Genomic DNA, 14,525 nt, shown 5'->3' with positions numbered 1-14,525 from the left:
AAAGTATTATTTGAAGATGTAATTTTATTTTTTTTATTTTTTATTTTTTGCATCACCGTAGGCTAGTGCTTACATGGCTATATATGCAGCATTGCAGGCTGTGGTTGCTTATTATTGGTCTGGGCTTACATCAAGATCAAACACACTTGGGCTTAAAACCTCAGAACAATAATATTTTTTGCAGACATGGGAGTAGGTAAAGGAAGACACTTGGTACTAGTCCAGCAGCCGTGAAAGCTCTCTTGAGTCTCTGTCATGCTGAGGACTTGTGGTAGGTAAAAAGCCTACTTTAGTAAAGAGAAGAAAAATAGCACTATCTCAACTACATATGCAAATAAGACCCCACCACCCAAACCAATCTCACCAACCAACTCCATAGTCTCCTTCACCAACCATGATGCTTATTATTCAATTCCCTCCATTCCCACTTTCACCCTCAAAACAATTCCATAATCCCCATCAAGTACCACCATTTCACCAACCCCCAACTTATGTTATCAACATTTATACGATCGATGTTTTCCTTTCCATCTCAAATCAACAGCACCAAAAATTTTCCTCATCAATTCCCATTTCCCAATCTCCCTATCCCTCTCATTTCCCCAAATGGCTCTCCAAACAAAGGAACAGGAATTCATTTTCCGATCAAAACTCCCTGACATTTACATACCAAAACACCTCCCTCTACACTCCTATTGCTTTGAAAACATTTCCAAATTTGGCTCAAAACCATGTTTGATCAACGGTTCAACAGGGGAGGTATACACATACTATGATGTTGATCTCATTTCTCGCAAGGTTGCCTCTGGCCTTAACAAGCTTGGCATTGGACATGGAGATATTGTCCTTATCTTGCTACCAAACACGCCTGAATTTGTCTTTGTTTTCCTTGGTGCGTCACATTTAGGTGCTACAACCACAGCTGCCAATCCTTTCTTTACTCCAGCTGAAATAGCAAAACAAGCAAAAGGGTCCAACGCAAAGCTCATTATCACGCAAGCTAGTTACTATGACAAAGTCAAGGACTTGGCACATGAAAATAATGTCAAGATCATGTGCATAGACTCACCCCCGAAAGACTGCTTGCATTTCTCAGAGCTAACACAAGCCAATGAAAACCAAATTCCTAAGATCGATATCAGTCCCGATGATGTGGTTGCACTACCTTATTCTTCAGGTACAACAGGGTTACCAAAAGGGGTCATGTTAACACACAAAGGGCTTGTCACCAGTGTGGCTCAACAGGTTGATGGAGAGAATCCAAACCTTTATTTTCACAGTGAGGATGTGATACTATGTGTGTTGCCTTTGTTTCACATTTACTCACTCAACTCGGTGTTGCTTTGTGGGTTGAGAGTTGGTGCTGCTATTTTGATCATGCAGAAGTTTGAGATCGGTTCTTTGTTGGAGCTGATACAGAAACATAAGGTGAGTGTGATGCCTATTGTGCCACCAATCGTGTTGTCGATTTCCAAGTCCCCTGATCTTCACAAGTATGATCTATCGTCCATAAGAATGCTCAAATCTGGAGGGGCACCGCTGGGGAAGGAGCTTGAAGAAACTGTCAGAGCTAAGTTTCCCAAAGCTAAATTTGGTCAGGTATGGGGTCCCTTTCACCTTTGACTGTTATCTTAACGCAAAATGCCGAAGATAATGCATAAGATTTTCCTTCTACGTGTCATTGACAAATATGATTGGTTGGTAGATTTCAATAATATCATACATTAATGTTTAAATTGATTTTTTTTATTGATTATACATGCAATTGTAAGTGTTTTATTATGTAAAATTCATAATATTTACTAGTTCATATTAACGGATATTAATGGATGTTCTTGGAGTAATTATTAATAAACCATATTAAGAAAATTTTAACAATACTATCATAGAAAATATAAAAAACAGTCAAAAAAATTAATTATTTTATTATTTTTCCATAAAATATAGTTCCTAAACTAACTTCCTTAAGACATTTATTAACATTTCTCTATCTATAATATTGCTCTATCACATTCTGAATGTTACACTTACTACTCTACCAATGTTGGTGTCACCGCGTGTCCTTTTATTTTTCATTATAAAGTAATAGCAAAAGTTAAAAAAATAAAAATAAAAACAGGCATATGACTTATTGCAGAATTTAGGGATGACCAAACCTAGAGGTTAGCAAATACTTTATCCTAAAGTGTGCGGATTTTACTCTACCCAGTGGGAATATGGGTATTGAGTATGGTATTCCTATGCCCGAATTTGACAGATTGGGTAAGGTATTACCCTACCTGACCTGACCCGATGAATTTTTTTTTTTTACACTTCTTTTTTTGTTTTTTTAATAAAAAAATAGTAATAATAAAACATTTTTTTCCCATAATGATTTGGCAAAGACAAAATTAGTTGATTATGATACTTTTTCAAAAGTTAGTGGGAGTTTTAAAACTATCAATTTTGTATTTTACTAGTTTTATTGTAATATATCTATCCTTATTAAATGTTTTGTTTTCTAGCTTTGCATAATTTTTAATTTAAAAAAAAAAAAATTAGAGAAAAAAAATCAGATTTTGGTCGAGTTTAGATATCCATGGGTAAGAAATTGGGTAGTTAATGGGTATGGTTAGTAATCAGGTTTTGGGGTTCCAGTATTCATAGGTAAAATTCTTGGGCTGAGTTTGGGTATACCCGACCCATGACCAACCATAAAATGTGGATAATAAAAGATAAAGTGAAATTTATCCTATTAATGGAACAAGAAAATTTTTATTCTTGTATATTCATAAGGTACATTCTCATCATTATTACTTCTTTCTTTATAGCTAGACACTTTAGATATCACTCATTTTTCAAACTCGATGATTTTGTTTTATTTTCAACCCCTCACAAACGTGTGTTTTAGTTTGAGAATTGAGATGACTCCATTATTAATAAAGACATAAAGATATAATGATTTTGTTAAAACTTCTTTTAATTTTTGGATATGAGAGTGACATATTTTTATTTATTTATTTATTTTTTTAAGAAAAAGGTAAGGGCAATAAAAAGAGAAGATAAGAACTTTTAATTTTAAAAGACACACATATATATATATATATATTAAGATATTAAAGGAAAAACACATGTCTATGGTTTTTATTTTATTATAAATAAATAAAAATAGGATATACCAAATTTGTCCTCAACCATATTTGTAATAAATTTATGGTCAGTCCAAAAATGAAAGAAAGTGGACAGCAACCCCACCTATTACCAAGCCATGTGACAATTCTTTAGCTTCTTACAAGTACAATAAACTTTTTGTTATTCATCAAAAAAAAAAAAAAAAAACTTTTTGTTGTGTATTTTTTGTTTATAACAAGTGAGGAAAGGGAATTTGAATTTAAATTTATTGAATAATTTCAAACTAAACTAAAAAACTTTTAACAAAAGTTTTTTTTTTTTTTTTTTTTTTTTTTTTTTTTTTTTTTTTTTTTTTATAGGAGCAAGAGTATTTGTTGGTCATATAATATAAGATACGAAAAATTAGTAATAGGGACAATTAAAAAAATAAAAGTTCGGTGCCATATTACAATTTACAAGGTACAAAAGATAACTCTTGATTAATCATGCGTGAAGTAGGTGGGTGGGGCCGGCTCCTAGTCGTACATGACGATGGAGCTAGACTAAAATGAATATGGTGTTTAAAGGTGCCATTTGATTCTCAAATCAAATGATTGCTTTGTTCCATTATTTTTTTTGCCTTCTCAATTTTTAAATTCTATAAATGAGTTGGCGGGTCAATGCTGCTGGCAACGCGAATAGAGAAAAATAAATAAAATTGATGGAAGGTGTTTTAAATTATTTGATTTGGATGGTGAAGATCGTTGGAGTTTGGAGGATATAGAAAAGTCAATTGTGGAGGCTCATACTTTTCTATTTCAAGGTTATTGTTTTAAAGGTGTGATGCATTTGTAAATTCATTTGGCATTAAGGATCGAGCTCTCACTAAACTAAAAATTAATTAGTACGTATTTTGCTTTGATGATAAAGTTAGAGCAGTTATTAAGATTAGATGTGGTCAGAACTCTTTAAAAAGAAAGTAGTTAATAAAACTATAGATAAGGTCCAAAAGTGCACTATTATATTATTGTTCCAAACCTAGTTGTAAAAAGATTCTCAATTTCTTTTTTTTTTTGGTTGAGAATATTAATTAGGGTTAGAATAGTCTTATTACAAAGACAGTTATTTGACAAACAATAATAAAATAGGAAGATTATAAATGAAGCATAATACAAATAATTGAGGGACTAAGATAAGGGATCATTCAACATATATAAAGGGATTCCCTTAGCACATAAATGATATGTCATACTTTTTAAATTCTTTAAAAATAATTCTCTTCATTTGAAATGAATTATTTCATAATTTTAATTAAATATTAAAAATTTAAATGTGTACAACACTGTCACATCCAATTTAAAATGGATTTACCATTATAAAAATAAAAATAAAAATAGGAAAAAAAATGGAGAGAAGCTTGTATCACATTTTTTATTATTAACATACAATACGAGGCCTATGCATGGTATACTTGTCACAAAAATATACATTATACAAAATAAGTATTACTTGAATAACTAATTTATTATACGCTGTACTTCTCATTATTATTATTTTTTTCTGAGCTTGAGATAACTTGTTTATTTACCAAGTGCAACACTAATTAGAGGGCAAAAAATTGTTAAACACAGGGATATGGTATGACAGAGGCAGGTCCAGTATTATCAATGTGTTTGGCATTTGCCAAAGAACCATTTGAGGTGAAATCAGGAGCATGTGGCACTGTTGTAAGAAATGCAGAAATGAAGATTGTTGACCCTGAAACTGGTGCCTCTTTGCCTCATAACCAACGTGGAGAGATTTGCATTAGAGGAGACCAAATCATGAAAGGTATAATATAATACTATCATTATTTATATATCATACTTAATTGTACGTGCAACACTACAATTGTGTCTTGAAAATATAATAATGCTTTTAAAAAAACTATACATTTTTTCATTTGAAGTGAAAGTAAGTGCATTCAAACGAGCCTAAACAATTTGTATTTTTAATTGTATCTGTTGCAGACTTAACATGTTATTGTTCTTATAAAAAAAACAAAAAAAAACATGTTATTGTTATGGAAATTACAAATTAGCTTTGTGAATGTACAGGTTATGTTAATGATCCAGAGGCCACGGCTAGAACTATAGACAAAGAAGGTTGGTTACATACAGGAGATATTGGCTTAATTGATGATGAAGACGAGCTCTTCATTGTTGATAGGTTGAAGGAACTTATCAAATACAAAGGGTTTCAAGTAGCCCCTGCCGAGCTTGAGGCAATTCTACTCACCCATCCTAACGTCTCTGATGTCGCAGTGGTCCCGTAAGTTTTTTTTTTTTTCATAATTCAATAATTACAACAACGAGACAGTGAGATTTAAGTTCTAAACATTTCTGTTAAAAACGCCAAGAAATGTGAATTAAGTTACTAACTATATATATAGTTAGTATTAATTAAATAAATATAGGTACTTCGTTAGTATTGGGTTGTGAAGTAGTCTAAATTATGAGACTGACATGAATAATGTTCCACCATTTTTAGCATGAAGGACGAATCAGCAGGAGAGGTCCCTGTTGCATTTGTGGTGAGATCCAATGGTTCTCAGGTCACAGAGGACGAAATTAAGCAGTTTGTTTCTAAACAGGTGACTTTCTATTTTAATCTTTGGAAATATGTGACTGTATTCTCATTTTTGCACACATATAACATTTTGTTAACATATTTTTTTTCCATGTATGTTTATCAATAGTTATGGACTTTTAAGAATTCTTCTGTTTACTGTTAATAGCAAGAGTTTCTAAACAATTTCGTCACATTGAAAAAATCAGCCAAAAAATTTAGTCCCTCATAAATTTCCAGGGTTTTAATTATTAAAGAATATTAAAGATATTATCATTTATATATATTTTTTAAATTGATGTATTACTGATTACAAAAGTAATGATTATACCATTTTAATAACATAATACATAAATATCTAAATTATTGATGTAGTTTTTTTTTTTCTTTTCAACTTTTTCTAACATAAGCCCTGGTGTTATATTGTGCAGGTGGTGTTTTATAAAAGAATAAATCGGGTATTTTTCATCGATGCGATTCCCAAGTCGCCATCAGGAAAAATCTTGAGGAAGAACTTGCGTGAAAAACTGGCAGCCGACTTTTCAAAGTGAATGAATGAATACACATATTGCAACAAGCTCTGAAGATGATGCATCATACATAGCTATATGAAAGCTATTGAACTTTGCTACCACGACTTTTTTTAATTAGTGTGAGTTTGGAAAGAAATCATGTATAAAGGATCGCAATTGCAATTTTCATTGCAAGAACACTATTACTTTAATAATTAACACATAAGCCTCCGTTTGGATACAGGTTATAAATGAAAATTATTTCACTATTCAGCTTATTTTTGTTACTATTTATGGGTTTCACTACACTTTTTGGTATTATTTATGGGTCCACTGTACTATTTCAACTAACTTTTACCTTTATTTACATACTTTCAATAATAAATTTTCAGTTTCAGCAAAATAAATAATATTTAAACCAACCCTAAGTATATCCTTTTTTTTTAATTTAATTTTTTGTGTTACATGGGAAAAGTAGCGGTACTCGAAATTTACAAACAGTTTAGCCCCCCCTGCCCCCAAAAAAAAGAAAAAAATTTAACTTTGTCTTCCAACTTTGATCCATGTTTTCAAATATCAAAAAAATAAAAAATGAAATCGATCCATGCTTTATTTTTGTCTCTATACCTTTTAATCTATAAATTTATTCCCTATAAATTATGTTAGATTTTAAATTATTACTTGAATTTCTATATCTAATGTAAGAGTTATACTACAATAATAACAATAAAGTTTTAGTCCCAAAACAACCATTGTTTATGGAGAGATCAAGTGAGAGGTATATATATGCATGTATGCATGTACCTGTGTGTGTATAATATTTTGATAATTCTATTGTTGGATGAAGGAATTTGAATCTTAAGTGTTTTCATTGAAAATATCAAAAAATATCAATTGAGCTATAATGCTCTTAGTTATAATGGTTATATTTTAAGGGTCATGTTAAAGATAACGAATGGTCTTAGGTCAATTGTTAATAAACTAATTTTAAAAAGTTTTTAATTAGGAAATTGAAAATTTTGTCAAAACATTATTATTTTTTTCTTTTTCCATAAAAATTTTCTAAAAATGGTTTGTTAACAAATGCCCTTAGAGCACTCATTAATTTTTTTTTATATTTTAATTAAGTTTTGTTTATATTAACTCAAGTTAAATAAATAATTAAAAAAAAAAAAAAACAGCTAGCATTGAAGAATTCAAGTTTTAGAAGACTCGCTCAAAACAAATTATTCTCGCTTGTTCAAAATCACTTTTTCACAAGTGAAATTCACATAGGAAGTTTGCAATAGTAGTAGGGATGGCAATGGGGCGGGGTGGGGCCGAAGGATGAGATCTTTGCCCCCGCCCCGTATGGATTTTTCTTGCCCCATCCCCGCCCCGCCCCGCATGACGGGGAAAATTTCTTACCCCATCCCCGTCCCTTAAGGCCCCGCAAAGACCCACGAAGCCCCGCCCTACACCATAAAACTTTATTTCTTGTTAATTTTCTCTACAACTATTACCATTTTTTCAAATAAAATGACATGTTTCAATAATAAAAATATACTTGAAATTAAAAATAAATTTATCCTATCAAATCAAACTAATTTTTAGCAAAAACTAAATAATATTATCTAAATGTTTAACAAGACAATATCACAACAAAAATCTCATAGCATGATAAAATAAAATTTTAACAAGCTTAAAGAAAAAGTGTTGTTAAGCAGCCAAATGCCCACACAAAATTACAAAAACAATGACACAGACACATATTTAGAGCCACAGACCTGTAACTCATTAAAAAAAATTATATTATGTTCATGATGAAAAGTAAGTTGAGAAAGACCGTATGAATCATGAATGAAATCATCAATTCAATAGTATATAAATTTGTTTCCAATAAAGACAAAAAAAAAAAAAAAAAAAGTTAAAATCGGTACCTTATTTCCAACTTTGCTAGAGAGAAAAAAGAGGTAGAGCCACGTTAGGTAAAATAAAATAAGCTGATGATATTTTTGTTTAAATAGTAGGGTTTTAGGGTACAATAAAATTACAATTTAACCCTTATTAATGCGAGGCGGGGCGGGGATGGGGCGGGGCGGGGATGGGGCGGGGCGGGTCTAAAAAGTGTAAACCCATCCCCGCCCCGCCCCGTGGTGTGGGTCTAAAATCTCGCCCCATCCCCGCCCCACCACCTTTGCGGAGCGGGGAAAACCCATACGGGGCGAAGCGGGGAGGGGCGGGTCAAGCGGGGCGGGGAAAAATTGCCATCCCTATGCAATGCCTTCAGTTGGCATGGGCTCAAGCGAAAATTTCTTGAAGAGTAGCCAGCCCCACACGTTGTGCCGCCTATTTAAGGTAGTTTTTCCTATACAAACCAACCATTGCAACAGAGAGAGTGAGAGGTTCTTGTTCGTTTTTAGACCCCTTAAAACTACAATCAGATTAACCTAGTTAATTGACCAAGTGATTACTTAGTCAAATTAACAAATCTAGGTTATCACAATCAAACAATCATATCATGCATAGCAGCGGAAATATAAAAAACACAACGATATGATCATAACCAAGGAAAACCAAACCGGTAAAAACTTGGGGAGGATTTAAACCTAACTATCCTCAAGGTAAAAAGCAAATTCACTAGAAAGAATCGAAGTTTTACAATAGTGACTTAAACCACTAACATCCTATTACTACCCACTAGTAGAAACTTACTGACATGACCACGTGCAAGCTCCGAGATCACGGACTACTTCTTTCTTTGGCCTTTGCAAAAATACAAACACCCACGTTTGTGACTTTAAGATCTCACTCAAAGGTTTAGCAACACAAACTCTCCTGTTTGTAACTCCAAGACCACCCTTGAAGGTTTAGATCATCAGCACATTTGATGACTAGAGAAGACAGCAACTTCTACAATACCAGATCTTGAGATTCTTCAAGTAATAAGACCGGTAGAAGATATGAGAGAGCTTTTTAGGAACCAAAACCCTAAATACAAAAGAGGCACTCTCTACTCTCTCTAAAAAGCCTTATAAAAACGTGTTTAGGGTTTCCTTTATATACTGGAAGAAGTAGATCTGAAACCCTAATCCTTAATAGGCTTGAACTGCTGTTTGGGCTTAATTAAAATTCTGCAAATACGACTTTCGATCGATCGAGCCTGTCTTTTCGATCGATCGAACCAGACAGATTATGAAATCTTCTTCCTGCAGCTTGAATGTTCTTGAATCTTGACTTGAATCACCTTGAGCATTGTCTAATAATACCTATAGACTCTAAGATCTATATTTAGATGAGTTTGTATTCACGATTTGCCAATTATTCTAAACTTTTAGAACCTAACAGTTGCCATGCAAGAGTAGTTCTAAGAGTGAACCATTTTTCCATTTCTAATTACGACCTTCAACAAAGATTTGAAGAAATAATGAGTCAACAACCGAGTACTTTGGATGGCAATTCAAGCGAGAATATTGTTGTGTCCTAATAATTATTTATTTATTTATTTAATTTCTTAATAGTATTTATCTTTCACTTATGAGAGACTTTTAGGATAAAGTTTTACTTCAAACCAGTATAAAAGAATCCCCTCCAATCCACTATAGTATTTAATATGATCAATTAGACAAAACGGAGATATCCATGGGTTGAGTTGAGTATTGCGCATCTCCTATATTAACATGGTCATCCTCACTAAGGACGGGTTAGATTGGATTGGTTTTGGGATATTTTACAGCCTATTTCAACTTTCTTCAACTTAAAAATTACAAATTCAACTCAACCCAACCCATAAGGTTTAGGCTAGGCTGGGTTGAATCGGGTCGTTGGCTTTGAGTAGGTTTTAACTTTTTCTTCTTCTTCTTCTTCTTGGTTAACTGGAACTTTTATTAAGAGAAACTAAGGATTACAAAGTCTGGAGCAGACAATGCCCTAAGCATTAGCTAAAAGCTGGTACAAATAGAGAAAGGGGGTTGAGAATGAAAAACAACAATATCATTAGATAAATTTCATTCCTTTGCCAAAAGATCTGCCCAATGATTCTCTTCACAGTTAGTATGGTTGATGAGGGCTTCCTCAAAATGCTAGAAAAGGTACCTGCAATCATAAATTAGTCCACTACATGGATGAAATGCATCAACAACATTACAAGGAGATGTAATAATATTCACAACTGACATAGCATCAATTTCAATAGTAAGATATTGAGGTTCTTTGCTAAATTAAGACCATCACGAAGACCCCATTTTTTCAGCAGCCATGGAGTGGATGAAACTAATACTTCTAGAGAAACCTCCATTCCAAGTTCCTCTGGAATCTCTACTCTCTAATAAGACCATCTACACTAGCTCTACCTGGATTTCCAATGGCGGAACCATTATTGTTGAGCGTAAAGAAACCAAGAGGGGGTGGTTTCCAACCGATTAGGATAGAATGCCTCTTGATCGTCTTCATCTTAGAGGGAAGGGAGAAGAGAAGCACAGTTGCTATTGGCTCACAAAGTCATTCCTTTAAACCTATGGCTCATTTTTGCCTCCATAGCCAAACTTTTAAATTTGTTAACTTGGCTTCGTAGGAGGTAAAAAGAAAATTACTATTGAAGATGAAGACTTTAATTTAATTTAGAGGTCCTTTGAGAGAGAGAGAGAGAGAGAGAGAGAGAGAGAGAGGTAAAACAAGAAGAAGACTTTACAAATCAAGGTAGCTTGCTAGTACCTCTAATTACGTTTTTTTTTTTACTTACTATGGTCAGGATTCAGTCTTTTGCAAATGGTGCAAATACAAAATATATCTATAAAAATGCACGAGTTTGCCAGAAGTCACTAGAATATTTAACTGATTACACTTAAAGAATATTCATGGCCTTAGTCAATCTATACTGATCACCCAAACTTCTCCAAAGGTCACCATATATAAATCTTTCTTTAAATAAGAAGTTTTTTATTTTATTAATTTAACTAATGGTGTTTTGTTAAGAGTAATTACATAATCAAACCAAAATTTATGATTGCATTGCACCCTTGCTTATGCACTAAGCATGCATATTCTAGATAGTGAAAAGCCACTAACCAAATAATTTACAAATCGTGTAAAGCCATGACTTCTTTGAGGGGTTCATTTAACCAGAAATCACTAATTATTATATCTGACATTATTGCCAACAGTCACAATTTTAGGACAACTCTTCTTTCCAATCAAGTCTTTCTCCAACTAGAGAGAGATGTGTTACTGCTTTAGTTGTTCCCAAGGGAGATTATAAATTGATGAATGCTAAACACACAATTATTTTTAAGAAAAAAATTCACGACAGTTGAAATTAGTACTCTCTTTAATTAAAGACTTCAAATAACACATGAATAGATCCTATAAATTTTGGTTTTATATGTAACTTTCTTGTTAAGCTGGGGAGAGAACACTACATGCATGGATCATGGATGGAATTATTATGAGAACACTTGTATTCATCATGATTCTCCTACCTGTAGTGAAAGCAGATGAGGATAGTACTCTAGATCTTTACTCTGTTCAACCCTATGCATATTGAGCGCTTTCTCTCTTTATTAAAACTATCTCATAAAATAGATTTAGTCTGTAAGAGGAGGTGTGAACGTACTGCAGTGCCACTTGGTATTTCTGTGTGTGTTATGGCAAAATGTTTTGTCCCATCGCAGTAAAATGTTGGTATCTCTCTCAGGTGTCATCAATATATAGTTCTACACTTGCTTGTGCGTGTCCAGGAGCACTATAACTATCAATCGGGTATGTAGTCTCTTTCTCTCTTCATGGTTAAGCATTGTACGCATGCATGGCTACAATCACAAAATGATAGCGCAGAGAAAGATTTACTCTTCGCAATTAAGGGGATTTACTTGGTTAAGCATTTGTTTAAGCATTTGTTTACTTGGTTAAGCATTTGTTTACTTGGTTTTTGTCTCAATGATATCTCCATTTGGGGAAAAATAGAGATACCACAACTGTGTCAGTGTGATACTTTTCCAACGATTTTTTGTGTTAAAAGTTTTTATTTTTTATTTTCAAGTAATTATAAGTTGCAATTATATTTGCACTAATAATGTAAATCTTACATTGTGGTCTAACAAATATTGTACACATTTACAAAAAGTGTACAATGTAAACTAAAAATTTTATATTTATTTTTATTTTAAAGAGAGATTTCCTATTAATATAACATTTACCCTGTTATATTGCACATTGTCATGCTAACGATTTCTGGTTGGCCCACTTGTGACGTGGGCTTTAATTATTGGAAAATATTAAAGATATTATCATTTGTTTTTTTAAAAAGTTTATGTATATATAATGAAGGTAATTAATATCATTTTAATAATATAAATAAATATCTAAATTATTTTTTTGGCAAAAATGCAAATTGTGCTCTCTAAATTTGATCAAAATTAATTTCAAATCTCTAATTTTACTTTCGTTCAATTGATTTTTCTAAGTTTCAAGTTTATTTAATTAAGATCTCTCCATCAACTTTCGTTAAATGTTGTCGTTAAATGTCCAAATTTTTATTTGTTTTAGTGGCAACAATTGACAAATTTTGATGGAGAAATCTTATTTGAATAACTTAAAACTTAGAGGATTTAATTAAACAAAAATAAAATTAGAAAACTGAAATGAATTTTGATTAAACTGAAATGATACAATTTGCATGTTTGCCCCTTTTTTTTTTTTTTTTTTTTTATCAATGACAATGACACATTAATTAGTGCAATTTTTGTAATAAATTTAAAGTATTTCTTGCATTATATTAGCTAGCGCTATGCAACAACTTACTCAATCCATCCAAACTGCTCAACTCCGCACTGCCTCGCATGGATATGATATTTTCCAAGCGAGTTGGGCAGGTTTAACTATTAAAGTTGCGGGTTAGGTTAGGTTAGGTGGCAGATTGAGTTTTTTTTAACCCACCAAAACCCGACCCAACCACCTATATATATATATATATATATATATTCATCTATTGTTATTCTATATCTCATATAAAATTTAATTTGTTTTTTATTAATTGCATGATTCACATATGTTAATATGGAAAATGTGATACTTTTCCAACATATTTGTAAGCATACATAATAATATGGATTTGCTTTTAAAAAAATAGAGAAAAAGTTAGAAAAATACTCATATCATACAATGTGTACAGTGATCTATGAGAAAGTGGTCACTTCCTATGATTTCCTATAATGATTTATATTTTGTTCCAAGTCCTTTAATGGTTTAAGGATTTATAAGAAATAGTTTTTAAATTTATTTGTAAATGATAAAATAAATTTTGAAGTTTAATATGTAACACATAACTAAAATTAACCCATCCAATCTAACGAGTTAAAACTGCCAAAATTTTCAACCAACCCATCAATTTGTTTAATTTGGTGGGTTGGTAGTGTTTTTTCCAATGCGCCAATAGCGGATTGGCTAGAAACTTTTCCACTCAACCCGCCCAATCCCAAGTCCAAACACACCCTGAACAAACCCCCAATCAAAGACATTTCGCAATTGGTCTGGACCCTGGATTTTGGTAACAGTTATTTCCAAATGAGTATGACTACTAATTAAAAGAATAATTGGTCTAATTTTACCACAAAAAAGGAAATTTCAACTTTATTTAACATAAGCCCCGGTGTTATGTCAATTGCATTGAATACTCCCTCTTTTGTGATATGCTGCAGGTGGTGTTTTATAAAAGAATAAATCGCATATTTTTCATAGATGCGATTCCCAACTTCCCAAGTCGCCATAAGGAAAAGTCTTGAGGAAGAACTTTGCGTGAAAAACTCGCAGCCGACTGTCAATGTGAATGGATACACAAATTCCAAGGCTTGATGATGCATCATGGCTATGTGAAAGCTATGGGACTTTCCTACCACGAATAATGCTATATATAAAATTATTTTACAATATTTATACAAATTGTTGATGTGATTTTTGCATTTTTCAAATAGGTATTGATAAGTAAAAATATGATATTAGTAATAAACCTATAATAGAACTAATAGGAATTTGCCACATCAATAATTTGTAAAAATATTATAAAATAGTTTGTGAATATAGAGCACTAGTTGCTAACCTGTGCGACGCACGGTAAAGTTCTTGGAAGATAGGGTTAACCTGCACGGTGGTGTCATACCATGACTGCTGAAGTTTGTTCCTAAGGTTGGACTTGGAATTTTGAGCTTTTCAAGTGCTAATATTTTAGAGCATCTTGCTAGCTCTTTCAGTGAGGCACTATGTCATTTTAGACAACAAAGTAATATTATGAGAATTTGATGAGAGAATTCTATATTGCATTGAAAGAAAATGAAAGTACATCAA

At 32.3% G+C, this 14,525-nt stretch overlaps 1 protein-coding gene across 2 annotated transcripts; it reads left to right on the top strand.

Annotated features, from left to right (window-relative positions):
* Nucleotides 1-513: 513 nt before the first annotated feature.
* Nucleotides 514-13,981, top strand: LOC126727482 (4-coumarate--CoA ligase 2-like). Of its 2 annotated transcripts, none has more exons than XM_050433159.1 (5): nt 514-1,599; nt 4,722-4,920; nt 5,187-5,400; nt 5,620-5,722; nt 13,883-13,981. In XM_050433159.1, the coding sequence occupies exons 1-5, from the start codon at nt 607-609 to the stop codon at nt 13,964-13,966; spliced, it is 1,593 nt and encodes a 530-aa protein (XP_050289116.1). In that variant the 5' UTR covers nt 514-606; the 3' UTR covers nt 13,967-13,981. The 2 variants fall into 2 exon arrangements, with proteins under 2 accessions (XP_050289116.1, XP_050289115.1); XM_050433158.1 differs by lacking the exon at nt 13,883-13,981 and adding an exon at nt 6,129-6,452.
* Nucleotides 13,982-14,525: the final 544 nt, after the last annotated feature.

The sequence above is a fragment of the Quercus robur genome, chromosome 5, assembly GCF_932294415.1.
Source record: "Quercus robur chromosome 5, dhQueRobu3.1, whole genome shotgun sequence".
Lineage (NCBI taxonomy): Eukaryota > Viridiplantae > Streptophyta > Magnoliopsida > Fagales > Fagaceae > Quercus > Quercus robur.
The sequence above is the reverse complement of the archived record's forward strand: the minus strand, read 5'-3'. Positions and strand labels throughout refer to the sequence as shown.

Bases quoted from the DNA above. Each gene is read 5' to 3' on its own strand.
- LOC126727482 (XM_050433158.1), top strand. From the start codon at position 607: ATGGCTCTCCAAACAAAGGAACAGGAATTCATTTTCCGATCAAAACTC. The intron at 4,921-5,186 runs GTATAATATAAT...GTGAATGTACAG, and splicing joins AGGAGACCAAATCATGAAAG to GTTATGTTAATGATCCAGAG. The intron at 5,723-6,128 runs GTGACTTTCTAT...TATATTGTGCAG, and splicing joins AGCAGTTTGTTTCTAAACAG to GTGGTGTTTTATAAAAGAAT.